The sequence below is a fragment of the Brachypodium distachyon genome, chromosome 4, assembly GCF_000005505.3.
Source record: "Brachypodium distachyon strain Bd21 chromosome 4, Brachypodium_distachyon_v3.0, whole genome shotgun sequence".
NCBI lineage: Eukaryota > Viridiplantae > Streptophyta > Magnoliopsida > Poales > Poaceae > Brachypodium > Brachypodium distachyon.
The window spans coordinates 2,395,033-2,414,978 of record NC_016134.3 but is presented as its reverse complement, the minus strand read 5'-3'; the positions used below and the strand labels follow the sequence as shown (position 1 = coordinate 2,414,978).

General features: G+C 41.3%; 2 protein-coding genes across 4 annotated transcripts; both read right to left on the bottom strand.

Annotated features, from left to right (window-relative positions):
- Positions 1-1,187: 1,187 nt before the first annotated feature.
- LOC100823819 (adenine phosphoribosyltransferase 1) lies at positions 1,188-4,263 on the bottom strand. Its single transcript, XM_003578109.4, has 6 exons — positions 4,011-4,263; positions 2,909-3,019; positions 2,678-2,770; positions 2,433-2,582; positions 2,066-2,124; positions 1,188-1,504 (listed from the first exon to the last, which is right to left on the bottom strand). Exons 1-6 carry the CDS (start codon positions 4,216-4,218, stop codon positions 1,451-1,453), a joined length of 675 nt encoding a protein of 224 aa, XP_003578157.1. The 5' UTR covers positions 4,219-4,263; the 3' UTR covers positions 1,188-1,450.
- A 922-nt stretch (positions 4,264-5,185) lies between these two features.
- On the bottom strand, positions 5,186-19,660 carry LOC100844828 (kinesin-like protein KIN-12F). Of its 3 annotated transcripts, none has more exons than XM_010240577.3 (38): positions 19,225-19,660; positions 18,475-19,129; positions 17,868-18,023; positions 17,700-17,783; positions 17,498-17,617; positions 17,270-17,383; positions 16,805-16,897; positions 16,556-16,716; positions 16,399-16,473; positions 16,204-16,291; positions 16,061-16,119; positions 15,905-15,968; positions 15,741-15,806; positions 15,484-15,666; positions 15,067-15,171; positions 14,740-14,975; positions 14,589-14,658; positions 14,450-14,509; positions 14,309-14,365; positions 14,098-14,177; positions 13,941-14,016; positions 12,036-13,835; positions 11,546-11,884; positions 8,652-11,012; positions 8,438-8,545; positions 8,201-8,355; positions 7,992-8,079; positions 7,674-7,748; positions 7,354-7,587; positions 7,171-7,269; positions 7,001-7,072; positions 6,863-6,921; positions 6,671-6,782; positions 6,458-6,568; positions 6,113-6,283; positions 5,965-6,030; positions 5,738-5,857; positions 5,186-5,555 (listed from the first exon to the last, which is right to left on the bottom strand). In XM_010240577.3, the coding sequence occupies exons 2-38, from the start codon at positions 19,126-19,128 to the stop codon at positions 5,424-5,426; spliced, it is 8,703 nt and encodes a 2,900-aa protein (XP_010238879.2). In that variant the 5' UTR covers position 19,129; positions 19,225-19,660; the 3' UTR covers positions 5,186-5,423. The 3 variants fall into 3 exon arrangements, with proteins under 3 accessions (XP_010238879.2, XP_014758685.1, XP_014758686.1); XM_014903199.2 differs by having other exon boundaries at positions 12,036-13,814; XM_014903200.2 differs by having other exon boundaries at positions 12,036-13,811.
- Between the last annotated feature and the right edge of the window lie 286 nt (positions 19,661-19,946).

Below are 19,946 nucleotides of genomic sequence, written 5' to 3'. Positions count from 1 at the left end.
AAAACATACTCCCTCCATCCGGAAATAAGTGACGTTGATTTGTATAGATTCTTATACAAATCCACATCACTTATTTTGGGACGGAGGGAGTATATGAATAGAGGTTACAAAGGGATACAATAAGCCCCAATACCATCTAAGCAAAGATATTCCAGGACTTGAACACCACCAATATAGCATGCTAAAAAAAATGCAGGCATCAATGGCAAAATAATATATATATTTTTTCAAATATGAAGATTAATAGGTACCATAAAAAAAGAAAATGAACATTCATCAGTTAATGTGAGGCAAAGGAAGTCAAAGTAAACAGCTGAAACTTTCAAAAGAAAATGGAACAAATTAGAAGTCAGAGATTATATTATCATGGCAAAAGGCCATCACAAAATAATCTCCTGACTCCATAATAAACTTTAAGTCAAACAATACTCAATCATCCTCAATTAGGACATTCAGAAGGAAGCATCAAATTATTTGAATAATTATTGATTAAAGGCGGCTGGATCCCAAGCAAAACATTTTAGCTCTATAGTTTCAACATTTAAAAGCATAACCCAGCTAGGCCATACTGCGACTTGGAATAACACAACTAGGTAGGAGACTTTCGTTCAAAATTAATTTGATAAAATTAGGTAGGGGCCTCCCTTCCCAACTTCATCCAAAAAAACGCAGCTGGACTATTGTACAACCTCAGAGAGGTGAACTCTCATTTGGTGAGGCAAAGCTATTAAAGTCTAGTATCCTCTAAATTTACCTTCTCACAGTTTTAGGAGTCCTTTCATGAGGATGGTACCCCCAACCCTTTTTCAGATAGGAACAGAATATGCTTAGTAAAGATTCAAGATCCTGATTGTCCGAGGAACTAATTTAGAATCAGAAGTTCAATTCTTTCTAAGGGGATTCTGGGCCATAAGACATATAATTAACAGCATGACAACCACATGCAAAACTAAAACCTGTTTAATACGACAAAGATGTCAAATGTACAGTGGGCCAACTCTAACCCCCAACATTATCGGTGGTCATGAAAGAAAAAACATCCATGAGTGATTCCAAAATACCAAGTACTCGTACCACTGGCAACTTATCTTTAGATAAATGCAGGACAAATCTAGACATCAACCAGAAATGCGTCACACCTGCCATTTTCAGTCGTGACAAGTTGTACCAAGAAAGCTTGAAAGTAATCATGCTCGCAATAGCAACAAATATGAACTATCCTTGATTGCCATGGATAATTTGCACCGTTTTCGGACAGAAATATGTGTATTACAAGGAACAGCAATCAAGTCTGCATTCCCAAATAATTTGCACGCTGACAAATCTAAAGATAGAATTCTTATTGAGCAGCTCCACATAGGAACTAGCTAAGATTGGGTTGTTGCTTCCAGTATAGTTCCAGAAGGGAAACACAATGAGAACAACTCGAAGGTAACTCGCTTCATCCTACTTAGTCCGCCTTCACAAGGACAAAAACTGGCCTGTCGCCCAACTTGTCCCGGCCCTGAAAGACATGCCATAGTTAGAGCACTACACGAGAATATAAAAATCTCATGACACGCAAGGGTAAGTCCTTTCTAACTAAAGATGAATTTGGCACATAGATGATAAGTATGTTTCTTTGAGTTGCAATTCATGACCTAAGAGATGGCTATCATCACAAAATGCAGATAAGCTTAGTTGAAGTCTTTTTTCTGTGAACTTTGGTCATGGCTTGCACATATTTCCTCTCTTATTAATGGAATGTGCATTGTTCTTGTGTGTAAAACGGTCTATTCCTAGTACATTTAAGTGGCACAAACATGCAGAGCAACATCAAAGAAGTGTTCCTTTATTTTCTAGACCATGCTAGCTAACCAGAAATTCAAGCAGATGAACAACTAGTTGTGTGCAGTAAACTGCCTCGAAGCAAATCTTTCGATGAGTATATATCAACACCTAACAAAATAAGGAATACGCGAAAAGAAAATCTGATTAATATGCGTCACAACAATTCTATCATGGTTTGTGAACAATGTTTTGCTCGATTAAACGACGAGGTTGGTGCTTTCAAAGCACAATGTACCTTCAACTCTGGCAGTTCAATAACACAAGCACACTCAACCACCTCTGCTCCAACGCGCTCTACAAAGTAGCAAGGTATAATTAAGTAAACTGCGAATTAGAAACCATTGGAACACAATGCAATAAGATTGATAAAAGTGCATTCCCTTGATAATTTGAAGAAATGGTATCATTTCAGTTGCAAAGCTAAATACAAATCCAGAGCCTTAGCATGTGCATGTCGGTACATATGCACAATATTGTTGTAAAGCTACAACCGCGAGAAATGTGAATAAGTCGTATATATTTTGTAACTTACAAGGTGAATGGTACTTGTGGTGATAAAAGATCTTTCAAAAGAGAAAAATGAAGTGAATATAGGAGCTCACCAATAAGTTTGGCAGCAGCACAAAGGGTTCCCCCAGTGGCAATTAGATCGTCCACAATAAGAGCCCGATCACTGGGTAACACAGCTCCTACATGCATTTCAATTTTGTCGGTGCCATACTCCAGAGAATACTCTTCCGAGATGACCTCACCTAGTATAAACATGGAACAATGTTAGCTAATATGTCCAGCTTGTGCCCTGAAGAAAGGCTGCAGCTGCATACAAAATAGGGAATACAAAACGCACCAGGTAATTTCTTCGGCTTCCTTATAGGAACAAACTTTGCACCTATGGCTAGTGCAATGGGAGGACCAAAAATGAATCCTCTTGCTTCAACACCTGATTTTGACGCAATAAATACGATAAATGAGCACAAGACAGGGTAATAATCTCAATTTATTTTTAAATTTGAAGTTCTTATTATAAGTACACATAATGACAACAAAATAAACTACAGAGTACTAAATTTCGCATTACCAGCAACTACAGTGATCCCTTTGTCCTTGTACCGCTCGACAAAGAGGTCAGTTGTGTCATGGAACGCCTGCGGATCGAGAAGCAATGTTGTGATGTCCTGAAACAAAATACCTACACAAAGAAACGAGACACATGATTAAATAAAACAAGCAATCCTTACACTTAACAATGTAGAGTAATGTTTGTCCGATTTTTAAGGTAAAGTTGCTGGAAACCAGATAACCAATGGATCACATGTGGCTTCACACTATGGAAGAAACAGACTAGACCAAAAAGTCACCCAAGCCACTAATTAAGTAATTGCTCACTATTTCACTGGTTGATACAGAGCAGGCGGCTTAAAATTGTACAAATCTACAATAGCTATTTACTCATAAAAAAGTCTATCGCTAGTTTGATTAGGTTACCACGTTAGGTCGTTAACTGTAACTGCCAGTGGCAATACCCTGCATAAACCGCCGATTGGTTCCCCAATCACAATTTAAAAGGCCTTCCTTACTTGCACGTACCACATCATTACTACTAAAATGGAAGCAACACAATTTTTAGGAAGTTTAGTTCATGAATTTTTTTAGGAAGTTCAGTTGTTGCATAAGTTTTAGGAAGTTTAGTCGATGCACTGAGAAGACCATGATTTGCCTCATCAAACTCTGGCAAGATGATTTTGGTGAAGATATTTACTGTACAATTTTAGCTAAAACCTGGTCAACCCATTTGAGCGCGTGGGTTAAAATTGGCAAGACTGAAAGTCAGTCCGCTTGGTTTTACACCTGCTGCATTTGGACTAGAAGACAGACAGACCGATCTCCACCGCTGCTACTCTGCTAAAGCCCCGATGGAACGAACGAACAATAAATCGCGGAACCGAACCGCGCAAGCATCGGAGACTAACCCACACCGCCACCCCGCTAAACAGAGCTAGCAACCCGCCACCGCCGCCGCGGCTAAGAGCGGCGAGTCAACTTGGGTCAGAGCCGCCGCCGCCGCCACTGAGACTGAGCATCAATCGACCAGATCGACAACACCACCTAGTGTGGGTGTGGGTTCCAGAGAGAGGGAAGTCGACGACGACGGGGGGAAAGGGGTGGGGGAACCCACTGACCTGGCTTGGGGAAGTCGGGGATGACGCGGATGGTGGACGCGATCCGCTCCACGCGGCCGTCGGTTGCCATGGCGACCGCCCCGCGCCGCCGTGCCCCGGATCCGAGCCTCCGCACCACACCCGAGCCGCCGAGAAGAGCAGACGGAGCCGGAGCAGGGCTGCAGCAGTGAGGGATTCGGAGGTGGAGACGACGAGGAGAAAGCAGCATGCCGCTTTTTATTTCGCCCCTCCAGCGCCGTCAATTATAGCGGCCAGAACCAACAAGGAAGAGAGCGAGCGAGAGAGAGGGGTCAACAGAACTGACAGGTGGGTCAACGTCGAAGGCTGGTCCCACGTGTCAGCGTGACGGGTGGTGGTCGCCGTTTTCGCGTCGGCCTTGTTCCGCGCACCTCGTGGTTCATGCGGCCTCTCTCGACCAATAGGAGAAGGGGGCGTGTCAGTCCTTGGTGGGTCCCAGACATGTGGGCCAGGGACGTTGGGTGGCTGACACGTGGGACCCGCACTGCGGCGGCCTGTCTCTTGCCGCCGGCTCGCGAGCTTCGGGCGGAAAGCGAGGTTGTACGAGTAACAGGATACGGACTGACTACGGAACGGACTCCGTTGTATGAGTATTGGATATCGCTGTCCCTCTCTGCCGGTGAGTTATACAAAAAAAGAAATTAAGCAAATGTTGATTAACAATGTATCATGGTCTTTTGAGCCGTGGCTTATCATGCCACTTCCTCAACCGAAAAAAAAATAGATTTTTCTTTTAAATCTATAAGAAAAGGATGCACGTGAAAGGTAAATCCAAAAACGACTGGAAACTAACGGAAAGTGTCTGCCAATAATATGCGTTGAGTTTTGAGTTGAATTTAAACAAGATGCTTTGATTGTCCCATGTTCTGAGTTACAGTAACTATCCAATCTACAATTGAAACTCTCGGCACAGATGGCAGCACAAAAATTTCAGCAGTTCCTTGCTTCTGGATATATTGTTGCTGATGTGATGTGTCCATCAAGAATGGAGCCATGACTGGATAGTCATTTCTGGACAGTTGTTAATATGCACAAGTTTGTGCTGACCTCATGCGTAATAGAGCATGATCCCGTCGTATACATAAACAAAATATATAAGCTTGGTTAAATAATGGCTGCACTGGACAAATTTACATCAGCGTAATAGAGCATGGACAAATGAAAGAATGATTGCATTGGATTTCATTGATTAAATATACAGTGTACATGGTTAAGCAGTAGACCAACAAATACAACATCAGCAACAGAAATTGCCGAATCCCCATCCTCCCTTCTAGCAATTGAACTGTACTAGAGGAGATGCTTAAGAGCTAAAGACCTACCGGATGGGTGTTAGCTGATGACTAACCAGTAACAAACTATGTGTTATGTACATTTTGTTTCACCTGCGTCGACTCATCGGAAAGGCGAAATGCTCGGAGATCTGCACACGCTTGGTGATCTGGAGCCCTCTTTCGCCCCCGAGCTCAGAGAGGACGAGTCGCTACGGAGATCGTCTAATCGGGCCTTTTCACGCAACAATTTGCACTGCAAAAGTCACAATATTTGGGCATCAGTAAGATGAAAGCATTGGATAAGTATATTTTTGCCTCTATGATTGAATAGCACAAAAGCCGCAGTTAACTGAAACTGGTTTCCATCCTACTAATAAATAAGGTTCAGTTAGCTCGATATGAAACGGTTTTTGCACCATCACACATTATTATTACCTTTAGCCTAAGATCGTCGACCTCACTCTCCAAAGAAGAAATGCAACACTGGAGTTGATTTAAGGCTTCCATGGCTTTCAGAAGACTCGCGTCAGACTCACAGCTTCTAACTCCAGCTACCTGTAGCATTAGTAGGATTCATGTTTGATCATGTAATCTACTAAAATGGCAAACTCGCTTCAACCACTCCATGACGTTGCTTTGCTTCTTAGTAAGAATATCCATACCTTCAGAACAGTGGTACACAAACTCGACAGATTTTCTGCAAGTTTGTTTCTATCTTGTTCACTTTCCTGTTGGCATGCAAATAAACAGAATATCAGTGTCCTTGTACCAGCCATAATTCTTTACAGATAGAAACTAAGTAATACGCACCTCTAATTTTTTCCTCAAAAACACTTCCTCTTCCATCTGCTCATCTGGATCTTTTCCATCTGAGACTCTGTTGCGGCCAAGCTTTTCCTTTGAGCGGGAAACAATGGCCCCTAGCTGCTGCAGCTTTGCACTTAGTTCTTCATTCTGCTTTTTCAGCAGGATGTTCTCTTCCTATTGGGAATTGGGAAGTGCACGAAAGATGCTCAGATACTATAACAATAATTTTCATAAATACTACCCCCTCCGTCCCAAATTAACTGACTTGGATTTCTATAAGAATCTATACAAATCCATGTCAGTTAATTCGGGACGGAGGGAGTAGAAAGTTGTAGAAGTACTTGATACCTTTGTTTTGACATGGTGATTAATCCGCAGCTGAAGATTCTGTTGTCTGGTAAGCTTCTTTACTTCATCTTCAAGATTAAAAATTATGGTTTTGTAGTTTGCATTCTCAGCCTTCAACATAGCAGCCAATTAATATAGCAAAACAAATGTATACCACAACAAGAAAGAAAGAACACACCCTTTCTTTTTTTGTGGAAAGCTGAATTGCCATACCTTCAGCAAGTCAACTTCAGCTACCATAAAATGTTCCTTTTGTCGTAATTTTTCTATGGCAATGCGAGCAGCTCCATGTTCTGATTGTCTTTGGTTTATTTCATCAATCCAACTGCAGCAAACACATTAGCATGTACGTCATATCATCTATCATTGAGATTTTAGAGAGGCCATAGATGACTAAGTATCTACCTCTGTCTCTCTTCAATGAATTCGTCAAGCCGCTTCTTCAACTTAATCAGCTCATTGGACTGGTAAAAACTTGGTATTAAATACAATTCAAGTGATAGGATCAGTTGTAAGGAAATGCATATATAATGTCGAACTTACCTCTTTAGATTCTTCGGTTTGACAAATAGCTGTCTCTTTTGTACTCATCTTTTGCTGTTTGTCAACTAGTGTCTACAATTCCATAGGGAAACGTCAATAAAAAAATAGTGGTATATATGTATAAATTGAAATATACTTATATGAATAGGCAAGAGACATTGTATTCCTACCGCCCAAGTTGTCATGTTCATCTTAACCCCTAACATATCACGAATCACATCATGTGTCATACTGTCTGTTGCAGCTAATTTCGCATTCAACATGAATATCTAACATTAACATAGAAAAAAGAAAGATTAGTAAAATTACGAATAGAATAAACAGAATAAGGTGGGAACTTGGAGGAGTCTCACCTCCCTTTGCCGACTAGCTGCTATGCCCTCGAGTTCTACAATACGTTGCTTTGCAGCACTAAGTTCTTCATCTTTCTCAGAATTTACTTGCTGTACAAAGCCCAACCCAATGCACTTAAATGGGGAGCCTGAACCCCGAGGTTTCAAGCTAATCTTCTCTGGTCTCGTGGAGAAAGCATTTATGGATGCATTGTCATTATTAACCTGTTGTGCCATGGCCTCTAGCTCCGTGAACTAACCAGATCACATTTCATTAGTGCTCTTGAAGACTGTTGATAACTTCACTTCTTAAAAATAAATCAGGAAATCAAATTTCTTACCTTTTGCTTATATTCTCGTGCTGCTGCCTCCGCATGTAGGTTTAGCTCTGATATATGTGACTTGCACTGATCAATCTAAAAGAAAAGACAGTGAATACTGAAACCAACAATATTTGGATAACACTATTACAATAACCTAGGCTATATGCATCTTGCATGCAGAGGCTGGGCGTAATAAAGCTTCCATTTTCTAAATAAAAAATGATTACAATAGGCAATGATCATAGTCATAGCAACTAAGAAACTTTTATTTTAAGTGAGAAATGGTTGCCTACTTGGAACAAAAAGTACATGCATGGTTAGAAATTAGAACATTACCTCTGATTCCTTTTCTGCAACCTCCTTTTCAAGTATTCTTATATTCTCCTGAGCCTCCAGTAGCTCATTATGTATCTCTCTTGAGTGTCTGCAGGAGAAAGTTAAGGCACATGAAAAATGTGTGGAAACCAGGCGAAAACCTGAAACAACTAGCAAGTGTTACAGTTACAACTGAGATAACCAATAACTAAATTCGTAAACATACAAACCTGAATGAGCCAGTTGAATCAACCATTCCATCTTCCATGGAGCTCCTTACTTTCCCAGCGCACGGTACTGATGTCATTTGGTGCCTGACTTTCTCCACTTCTAATTCTTCTCTATGTATTCTTAGCCGTTCAGCTTCTTCCTTGATGTTTCCCACCTTAAGGGAAATAACCAATACACTTAAGTAAAAAGCTACTGCAATGAATCAACACTGAAATAGAGGTGGTAAAACAGCTCACCTGATTCTCCAAAGCACATACAGTACTTTCGAGCTCCTCAATTGACCTCTCCAACAGCTTGACTTCTTCATCCTTCTCTTCAGCATATGTCTTCCTTTCATCCGCTATCTGTAAAAGAACAATAGAAGCGTTGATAGGTTACTAAAGGGGAATAACACAAGCAGTATTCAAGGGGGAAAAGTGGAGAACAATTATAAAGTAGGTGGGTAAGCACCTGTCGAGCCTCCGCAGCAATTGCTTCACTTTCTTCTGCCACTGCCTGAGCCATCTCCAGCTTCTCTCTCAAGATATGCACCTGTGAGTCGCAGAATTGCTTCTCATCCAAAAGCTTGGAGAAGTCATTTTGCAAAATCTGAAGAAAACTGTTCCTTTCATCGAGTAAACTTGTCAGCTCAGCCAACCGTTCTTCCATTCTTTCAGTGGCTTTACTTCTATCGGCTAACTCCTCTTCCATGGCATAACTGATCCCTTCCATATGGTTGAGCTGAGATTTAAATTCACTGTTCTCCATAGAAACTACCTTTAGTTCAGAAACTGTACTTGCTAGCTGCTCCTCTAGCACAGTGATCTTTTCATTACTACTCATGATTTGAGCTTCTAGTAGTTGCCTTCCGGAAACAAGATTATCAAGTTCATGTGATTTAGAAGCAACCTCTTGCTGCAGGGAGTTAATTGCTTCAGTCAACTCAATAAGTTTATCTGATTGATCTTTTGCAACAGATGCTGACTCCTGTAATAGGCTAAGATCAAATGATAAGCCCTTGGCCATTTCATCTTTCCTAGCTAATTCAGACTGTAAAAATGAATTATATATGCTTAGCTCCTCAGCAGACAACTGAATTGAGTCTAAGTCATTGGAGAACTTCATCACCGTGCTCAATTGTTCATCAATGTATTTATGTACTTGATCACTAACTTGCTCCAAACAGCCTTGAACGGAAGCAGACAACTTCTCTGTGTCAATATTAGAAACCAGATCAACCATCCTTTGGTCCCTGCACAGGATATCCTGATTTTCATGCTTCAATGAATCATTCTCAGACCTCAAAGCATTTTCTCTCAATATTCCGAGTTCAATGACCTCAGATTTCAACTCAAGCTCTTTACATAAGGCTGCATGGGAGCATTGCAACTCCATCAGAGCTCTGACTTTTCCATCTAGGTCTGTTTGCAACAAACTGATGTTGGATTCCAAGGAGTCAACTAAAAATCTTTGTTTTGAGTTTTCCTCACTCATTGCAAGTATGCTTTCCATAACTCCATCCTTGTTTTGCTTCAGGTTCTCCAAATCAATCTTCATATCACTGTTCTCCTCATGTAAAGCATGTAATGAAACACTGCCCAAATCCTGGTCAACTTTCCACAAAGTTGCTTCCATATTCAATCCTTCAAGTACATCAGTAAACATATGCCTTTGTTTTTGAAGCTGTACTTTATGTTGTTCCAGTTCTGAAGCCAAGACAGTAGAGTCAATTTCTTTTGCAATTGTATTGATCATAACCGCCTCATGGTGATAGTTTGCAAGCCAACTGCAAAACTCAAATTCATTACACCTTTTCATGTCATTTACAGGTAGAGCATTGTTCACTTCAAGCACACTCAAATCTTCAAGTATTGTATCCTTCAACGTTGCATTGAGAAGTAAAGCTTCTTCCAATTGGTGACGTAGCTCTTTCTTTTCTATGGATTCAGCTACCAAAGCACTCCTGTTGGTAGCGTCAATCTCTTCAATCAAAACGGAGAGTTCACTATACATGGAGTCTGACCGTGCCAACATTGCTTCCTCTTGTGCTTGCAAATGCAGAATCTTCTTCCCGAAAGAATCCAATCTCGAGCTTAATTCAGTTGCTTCTTGTTCCTTCTTCGCAATACGACTGAAACTGTGGTTGATGTCAAGCAGTAATTTTCCTTTGAGAACACTACAAATTTGGAGTTCATTCTTTGCTTTGTCATTGTGCTCTCGCAGCTTAGATATCACAGAATTAGTCTCACAGAGCCCATGCTGAAGGAAACCATTTTCTGCATTCAACCCAGTAATTCTCTCCAACAAAATTCCCATATGGCAGAGGTGCAACACAGAAACAGCACAATCTTTTCCAATTATCTCTAACCAGTTCTCCTCTAACCAAGTTCTTGCTAACTCTGCGAACTGCCGAAGTTTTGACTTCATCCATTCAACATCAGAAGAAACAAACTCAAGGTTCTCTGATAGCAGATTCTTCATATACCTAATGCCATCTTCCAGTTCAAGAGCTACCTCATTTGCCTCAAGCAGGCTTGACTTAAATTTCCTTTCCATATCCTGGTAACTCTGTTCCTTCAAATCTAGGAGCATCTTCAAACTACTGACCTCCCTTAGCAAGTCACCCTTTTCAACTGTAAACAAACTTTCTTTTTGTTTGTAGTTTTCTACTTGAAGTTTCGTGTTTTTATTTGCTTTGACCAGTGCATTTACTGTGGAGTCTGCATCAGCTATAGTTGCCTGTGCTTCTTGAAACTTGGCTATAAGAGTACAAGCCTCAAATGATTTCTGGTGTGCCAGACCTTTTGCCTCTGAAACCTCAAGTTCAAGTACCTGAAAGAATGATCACAATCGATAGCAAGTAATCAAGATCAACTATCTTAAAAAATTAAACATAACACCATCCTCAGATATACAAACTCTTTGCTGCATTTACATACAACATGAAACAACAAAATTCATTCAACCCATGTGCATTGATTCAACCAGATCCATTTTCACATAATCCAGTAAGGATAAGTAATAACTATGTTTTCTTACCCATGTGACAATGACACGTGATTAAAAGAACACAAGAGGCATTTTGCCATAAATTCCAAAAAGCACCATCCTATTGCATTTTGCACATCAATACCACATCCCTAAATGTATGGAGTATCTTTTTTGTCTAGTACAATCATGCTTTACTGCAAAAGGAAACAATTCTAGTGGGGGGTTTTCTGGTGAAGAAGAAATAAGTCTCTTGTGAATATGGTAGTTTAGAAATCCAATTGAAACCCAATATGTTCTTATGTTCTTCAGAAAATAATAAACACAATCATAGAAAGAGAACTTCGACGGAGCCCAATGGCCTTTCAAAATGTTACCTCTTTCTCTTTATGCCATGAAGTAAGCGATGTTGCTGCATCATTTTCCTTTTCTTGCATCTTTGTTTCCAATTCTTTAAGTCTGACTTCATAGCACTTCTCTTGATCAATTATGTGTGACTTCAATTGAAGGACCTCGGAACTTAGATCTTCAAGAGTTCTTTGACTCTGCAAATGGCATTCTTTCATATTTTCCTTTTCTTGCAGAAGCTTGGCCATTTGAGACTGCAGCATCTGCAGTTCATGAACTGCAGATTCCATCTCAATACTAAGTTGACGAAGGGCTTCAGCATTGCTTTGATGTCCAGCTTCAAGGGCTCCCAGCCTTTTAAGTTCAGCCTAAAGAATGGAGTAAAATATTGTCATGACATCAATGTTTTAAGGCCGACACTTCTAATTGATATCAATTGATTAACAGGAGGAACTTACTGACATAAATAGTGGATTGTACGGTTCACCTCGATACCAAATAACAAGAGCATTATCTTACCCGAGCCTCCAAATTCAAGTCTGAATTTTGACAAACGACTTCTTCAGGGTCCACAGAAAGGCTTGACTGCAATGTATTAAATCCAATTCCAAACTCACGTATAATACCCTTTGCCTTCAGAACATCCGACGACATTCTAAGCAGAACTGCACTATCTTCATTTTTTAGCTTGTCAAAACTCTCCTCCTTGTCCTTGCTCTGACTCAGTAATTCAGCTATATATTTCTTTGACTGGTCTAACTGAGAATTGAGCTGATGAATCTCTTCTTCCACCACCGTCAATAATGATACATAGTTTTGTTCTAGGACCTCCTTCTGCAGAAAGGTCCCAATGGATTCATCCAACAAAAGCTCTACTCTCTTAAGTTCTTCAAGTTGATGCTGATTTACATGCCCTTGTTCAGATACTTGAGATCTTAAAAGAGCAATTGCTTTTTCTTGATCATTCATTTCATGTTGATGCATTTCATTTACGGCCTCCATTGCTCCTCTTAAGGATCTTAACTTCAGGTCCAAGTCATATTTTATAGCATCTGCCTCCTTCAGCTGGTTCTGAAGGTCTTCAAGTAACTTATCTCTGTCAGATATACCTCGACACATCTTCCGGACTTGATCCTCAATCCACCTTCTCCGAGAGAAGGACTCAGAAATAAAGGCAACCTGGTCAGAAGCTTCATCAAGAGAAGCATTTCCATCCACAAGAAAGGTTCCAATGTCAACAGCTAACCTGTTCCAGTCATTAGTCAACAGCTGAATTTCCTTTTCTTTGTCCTCAATTAGTGCAGAAAAACCTTTATTCTCATTCATCACCACAAATAGCCTATCATTCAACTGTTTCCTTTCCAGCCGAAGCTCATCTAGGCACTGTTTGGCCAATAACTCACTATTGCTACTAGCATCTAAGTTTTGTTGGAGTGATATAATCTCTTTTTGTAAGCTCTCGCAGTCATTGGTCATCAGCTGAATTTCCTTTTGTTTTTCTTCAGTTAGAACAGAAAAGCTCGCGTTCTCTTTCATCACCTCAAGTAGCCTATCATTCAACTGTTTCATTTCCAGTTGAAGCTCATCTAAGCTTTGTTTGGCAAACAATTCATTTTTTTTACTACCATCTAACTCTTGTTGGAGTGATGTAAGCTCTTCTTGCAAGCACATAATCACCTCAGTTGTTTCAACTTCAACCTGTCTCCGGACTTCATCCATTTCTTGCTTGGCAGAACTATCAGATGCCTGATCTCTTTGGTACCTTGTATTTAAGTCATGTGCCTTCTCAAGTGAAGCTTGCATCCTTTTCAGCTTTCTCTGCAGAGGTGAGTCTTCATTTTTTAAACACTTTACAAGTTGCATTTTGGAATCTCCAATAGCCAATAATTCATGTCTTCGGTGGTTGTCAAACTCAGTATTCAATCTTGAGATTTCTATATCCCTCCTCTTTAGAAGCTCAATGCTTTGGTGATTATTATCCTTCAACTCATCTATTTCATTTATCAACAGAATCTGTTGCGACTCGAGAGCTTCAATAACAGATCTTGCATCATTCAGTTTGCTCTCTGTAGCATCACTCTGTTTGCAAGCTTCAAGAATACGTAAATTCACTGCTTTCAACTCATCACCTAAGCTAGTAGCTCTTTCCTCAACCTCCACACGGGCTGTCCTCTCTTCTGCAAGAATTGTTTTAAGTATGTCCAACTCCAGCTGCAGGCTCAATGTATCTTCTGTCTTCTCCATGAAAGCCTCCTCAACAAAATCTACCATCTTTGCAAGTGTTTGAGAATCACTCTGCTGTAATGTCGATGAAAAATTCTGTGTAAAAATATAATCATAAAGTAGATTTTCAACCATAACCACAATTGATAGAATGACTAGTGTAGAAAATAGATCAGTTGCTTCACAGCCAGATGTCCATACCTCGAATAGATTAGAATGTTCCTCCCTCTTTGAGCGTTTGATGGTACTAAATTGTTTTTGTAGATCAGCTATTTCCCTGTTAAGTAGTCTAATTACTTAAGAGAAGTTTCAGCAAAGAAAATAGATGCCAATACTATTCATATAAGTATTCAGTTACCTTGTTAGTTTTTTATTCGATTCTAAGCAAACTTGCAGCTCGCTTCTAGAGGTTTCTAACTCTTGGCGGGTCCTTTTCAACTGGAGGGAACATAGATCGAGCAGTATCAGTTAGTATATGACATCCAGATGGCATGCTTGGCCATTGCAATTTCAGTCAGTACAAAATATAAGTGAATGCATAAAATGATCCTAAGGTGGCAAAAATATACCTCCATAGGTAAAGCTTCAGGGTCACTTGCTAAGTTAGAGCATTGTAGTTCAGTCTCCTGAAAATGTCACCAAAAATGAAGAAATATACAAAATTGTAGGAAACATAACTGGGGGCAGAGAAAAGCTAGACAAAATTAAACCTCGGCTGAAATGTTATTTTGCTGCTCGGATAATATCCTCTCTTCTAGTATTTGCGAGACCTGTCAGCACAAGGAATGTTGATTAAGGAAACCTATCAAATAGTACTCATTAGAATTAAATATGAAGGTCAATATAAACCTGATTTCGAAGGTTGGAAACCTCATTCAACAGAAGTTCCCTCTCCCCTTCATTACAAAATTGGTGGGACCTACAAAATCATCAAAATCATCAAAACCTGTTAACAAAGAGCAACAAATATCTGTGCATGTTTATATAGACTATATTGTACCTCTTGAGTTGGTCTGATAAACGAATATTTTCTAGCGCAAAACGAGTTACTTCTGGATTTTTCTCAACTCTTGCACGAAGCAACTCAATTTCTTGCGACAAAGCTTTGTTGTCTTCTACTAGATATGATTCTGCAGGCAATTTGCTATGAACAAGCGCCTCCATCCGGTGGATCTTATCTTCACGGAATTTCAGTGCCATCTTAGCGCACCTTGTATCCTCCTCCCTTTGAGAAACCTAACAAGATGCCAAAAACCATATGGGATATCCCCTTTCAAACATTATAGAAATATTTTACAGAAATTGTTTGGTGTTGCCAGGAAATTACCAATCTGTTCAAATGCTCAATTTCAGCTTCAAGTTGCCTTACAGTAGTTTCTGCTATTGATTCTCTTCGCAAAGCCCCTGCTAGTGTTTCTTCCAGTGATCTCAGCTGCAAGGCAATTTATTTGTGAAGGGATTTTCAAAGAGAGATACACAAGATGCACAACAGAGAACCAACTTTTAGTCTAATCCATGACTTAACATATGGAAAATATCTTCACTAGGATCTAGAAGAAATTGGACAAAGCCACCCAATAAAAGATGTTCAGTGTGACTTGAATAACATACAATACTGATTTAAGTTTAGTAAATGGCAATATTTTAATGGCTTAAAATATAAGATAGGTTAACACGATCGACATAAAAACGTGTGAACCTTGGAGTAATGAGTACATAAGAAATCCAGACAAAGGCAGCTTACCTGCTTATTTGAAATTCTTAAATTTTGCAAAGACTTTCTGTTGGGAGCATCATTATCATTTTCCTCATCAACATTCATGGTTTCAGTACCATTGTCAGCATCACCTCCAGATCTTTCACTAATGTTAGCACTGAATGGTAAAGATCTAGTAACACGTTGCCGCTTGAGGACAGCTAGCTCCTCCTGATGTAATGACATTTTAATTTTAGATATATAAAATAAGAAATAAGTAGGACTACAAGTGCAGCATACATCACCTTTAAGAGTCGAATCTGATGCTGCAAAGCTAGCACGTCTCCTGAAGCATCTTCATTCACAACAGCCTTCAAATTTGAAGAGGCAAGGATTTGGACGTGGTTAGTAACCAAGATATTTCATAAAGAAGGAAAATTGACTTACGAGGCAGATGCTTAGTGCTTACATTGTTTTGAATGAGCCTAGCACGCTGAGCAAACTTGAGAGTACTAAGGGTTTCATTGCCAGAACTATGTAAATGCATAAAAAAGTGTATGAGGATACCAAACATGATCTCGAGCTTTTTCAAGTTATATCGAATATGAGTACAACAATTCGTTACCACAACGAAGGGCTGACATTTGCAATGATCATTGTTTTGGAGTTTCCGCCAAGTGAATCCTACATGTATCAGGGGGTAGTTTGATTTTTTAAGCATCATGGAAAACATCGATAAGGATAATATGGTATCCTTGAGGTTTTTACCTGGAGAAGAAACGTCAATCTTGAGTCCCTATAAGGAACATGCCTTTGTTTCCCATGTGTAAGGTCAACTAGACTCATTATCACAAGCCTGTAATCAACAATTCAGGAAATACTCACGGGAGAGTAATAGTGCAGATAAACCTTTTTGCATATTAAAATATATATTCATCTAAGACTTTCAGTTTAGACACAAACCCTAATGTTGATAATGATTTGTTGATATTAGCAGCTTCCTTCAGCCGCTCACCTTCAGCACCAGAACTCCGCTGCCTGTTTTAGATGAATGAATAGAGAATTGGAATCTTACAGGGCACAAAAAATTGTGAGACAAGTGAGAATATTGTATTCCTACCGTTCCGACCCAGCAAGATCAACTAGATTCAGTCTCGCAAACCGTAAGTTGGATGTAGAGTCTTTTTCCCACCGACTCTCAATAATACAAGTAAAAACACTGTGGGAGCGGCTACTCTCGCGATTCATATTTGTCGCAGCTACTTTCCTATTCACAGAACCCTGAGGCAAGCACATCGAGTTAAAGTACGTTAACAATCTGCCATAGAATATTTGCACAAAATAAAAACCCTAGAAGAAATGTATATACCTGGATCAGAAGTTTTATAATATCGCTGACACTACCAACTTCAAGTTCAGTCAAATTTTCAACATAAACTCCATTCCTTATATCTTCACGGAGCTGCACGTTAGTTTTTTTGCTTAGTACAAATAACGAAGTAATGGTATTGTACTTGCATGTTCTGTATATATATATATCTAAACTACTTGCTGAGATAGAGTTAGGATTTGACGCAACTAATTATGCTCAATTGTTCATCTAACCATTAACCCCTTAAGTGAGCAATATTTTCCTAATGATAATTACCCTCTACATCCTCCCTTGTTGTTTCAAATCAATTCTCTGTTTTTATGCTCACAGGCCTACAAATTCAGCTCCATCACCCCTCCTCTCGGTTACAGTACACATTTCATAGACCATATGTTATGAAAAACATGTATAGCATGTGCACGGTTGCTGGTACTGACTTAAACCAACAACATGAAAGCTTACTGGGAGATTTGTGGATGAAGGATCAAGGAGATCCGTAATTTGTTCATTGTAAATCTCCAAGAAAGAACACTTGCAGTTGTACTTAAGCTTCTCATCTCTCCTGCTTTCTTCTTCCTGCAAATTATTTGGTTGCCAAATAACACATTCAATATCCATAGCATGATGAGATAGTTGATCATCTAATCGGCAAAAATCCATGTGTGATGTATGGAGAGAAAAAAAAATTACCGCTCTGATTCTAGCAAACAAGAACTCAAAAATGCGCGGTGTCATCCCACGTTCTTGACTAGGTCGAACTTCTAGATCACTGATTTCACCAAGCATCGTGTACGTCTTTCCACTTCCAGTCTATAAACATTTGAAATGTCAAAATCTTGATCGTGTTTCTTTACTAATCAACAGATAAAACAAAACGAGTTGATAACGAAACCTGTCCATAAGCAAAGACGCAGCTGTTGTATCCAGCCATGCAGTTCTCAACCATTGGTAAACCAGCAACGCGGAAGAGCACTTCCTACAGAAGCAAATTCAGCAATTAATCACGATCCAAAATTAGAATCAAAGCATGAAATCGAACTGTTTCCAAAGTCAAACTCACCTGATTCACTCCCTCACAAGCAACATGGTCGAATGTAAAACGGCTTTCTGGTTGTCCAACCCATGTGATACTCTGTGCACTTTCTTGTTTCAAGCATCTATTATAACCATGCAAGTGTTTCTCTGTGCTATTTAAGGGACGGACACGGATAACAACCTGGACAATGAACCACAAATGTGAAAGATGTGTTCAGGGTTTTCATTTGAATCATGTGTATGTTAGTATGTAGAAGCTGACTCTCAAGAATATGAACCGGTTTGTAAGTTAAAGCTCAAATACATATTGCATAGTAAGAAATGCAAAAGGAAAGTACTGAAATAGACAAAACATCACTAGCTCACTATTCGGGGCATCTACATAATAATTAACCCTGATAAGCATACCAAATAAGAAGAAATTAGCTAAACATGGTTCCAATTCCCCTTTTAATACATTGAAGATTAGCCTGCCAGATGAAAGTATAGGATTCTCAGTCACTACTAACAAATGTGTACTTCGAGTTGAATGAGTAACCCAATGTCTATTTTCTCCCATCATGCTTCCCAATCAATCATTAATCAAATAATCAGTACACTAGGAAGCAACAAAAATCAATCAGGATGCATACTTGGACGTTGTTGTCCATCCAGAAGGAGGGATCCTCCCGCAGCTCGAAATGCGGCACCTCCACGGAATTCACCACCGCCGTCACCGGCTGCTGTCCAAACGACACGGGCCCCGCACTGCCCCTCGCACCCGTCGAGAACCCCAACCCGCGGGCGCCACCGCTCATCACCACCTGCCTCGACCCGCTCATCCCGACGCTGTAGTTGTGCGCCGGCTTCGACACGCTCTTGGTCGGCGTGGTCTGCGCCGACCCGCCGCCCTCGGAGGCCGCCGGCGCCGCGGCTGCCTTGCCGCGATGCGCGCGGGGGGTGGTCATCCGAGGGGGAAGCTCCTCGGCGCGGGGCGGGGCCCAGCCGAAGCGGCTCCGCGCGGCGGCCTTCTCCGGGGTCCGGAAGGGAAGCTTCGAGGAGGGCGTGGGCGCCGGCGACTCCTGCTTCCGCTTCAACCCCGACGCCGACGCCGACGGCTGGATGGCGAGGAGAGGCGGCCGCGACGCCGCGTCGGGCTCCGCGGTGGCGGCGGCACCGACCAGTGCTGCTGCGGCGGCGGCGGCGGACGAGTCATCGGCCGGCGCGTTCTCGTCGTTGCTGCCGCCGGCTTCCGAGACGGAAGCCCTCGACGGGGTGCGGCGATGGGCGACGAGATCCCTCACCATTCTGCACGAAACACCACACTCCTCAAATCTCTTTACCCCAAACACCAAATCAACCGAATTAGCAGAAGCTCTTCTCTCCGGGAAAGCTGGACGCACCTGAGGCCGGACGAGGCGGAGCTGGAGGTGGTGGCGGCGGTGACGAGGAGTATCGCGAGGCGGCGAATGGTGCCTCTAGGCCGGGCCTTCTTCCCTCGGGAGAGATCCGCAGCCGGCAGCAGGAGATTCCGAAAATTTTCGGGGAGGGGGGAAAACGAAATTCAAAAGCCAATCGACGTCACTCCGGCGCAGCAGCAGATCGATCCCTCCGAATCGCCTGCTGGAGGAGGACGGCCGGACCTACCTGGGTACCGCGGCTAGCCGACGAGGCCAGCGAGGTTGAGCTGCCTGGTGGAGGTTCGCTCTAGAAGGTTCTAGAACCCTGTAGCTGGAGGAGCATCTCCCTCTCGGTCACTCACTCTGGAAGGAGGAATGGGGAAGCAGAAGAAATGGCTGCGAGGTGCTCGAGGAAATGTGGGGCAGGAGCTGTGTTTCTAACGGGATTTGAATCCGGGTGGAGGCATTCGAAACGGACGGCCGAGATGGGATCTGAGCGAGGAGGGCGCTTGAGCGGGTTCGAATTTCGGATGGGCGTTTTCTGGTGGGGGCAGGTAGCCGGCAACCGAGCCGTGCCGTGTTGGAAGGAAAGCTGGATTTGATTCACGTCGTGCGTTCTTTTTGGCTGTGTTTGGTTTGGGAGTGCTCCGTTCCATTCCATTCTTATGAGAATGGAGTGGTTCTAGTATGTTGTTTGGTTTGGAAAATAGAACGGTTATAAATTT

Coding starts and splice junctions, on each gene's coding strand:
- LOC100823819 (XM_003578109.4), bottom strand. CDS start 4,218: ATGCTGCTTTCTCCTCGTCGTCTCCACCTCCGAATCCCTCACTGCTGC. Junction 3,020..4,010: donor CCCCGACTTCCCCAAGCCAG/GTCAGTGGGTTC, acceptor TTCTTTGTGTAG/GTATTTTGTTTCAGGACATC. Junction 2,771..2,908: donor AGGGATCACTGTAGTTGCTG/GTAATGCGAAAT, acceptor CGTCAAAATCAG/GTGTTGAAGCAAGAGGATTC.
- LOC100844828 (XM_010240577.3), bottom strand. CDS start 19,128: ATGGTGAGGGATCTCGTCGCCCATCGCCGCACCCCGTCGAGGGCTTCC. Junction 14,178..14,308: donor CTGAAGCTTTACCTATGGAG/GTATATTTTTGC, acceptor TGTTCCCTCCAG/TTGAAAAGGACCCGCCAAGA. Junction 6,284..6,457: donor ATCACCATGTCAAAACAAAG/GTATCAAGTACT, acceptor AATTCCCAATAG/GAAGAGAACATCCTGCTGAA.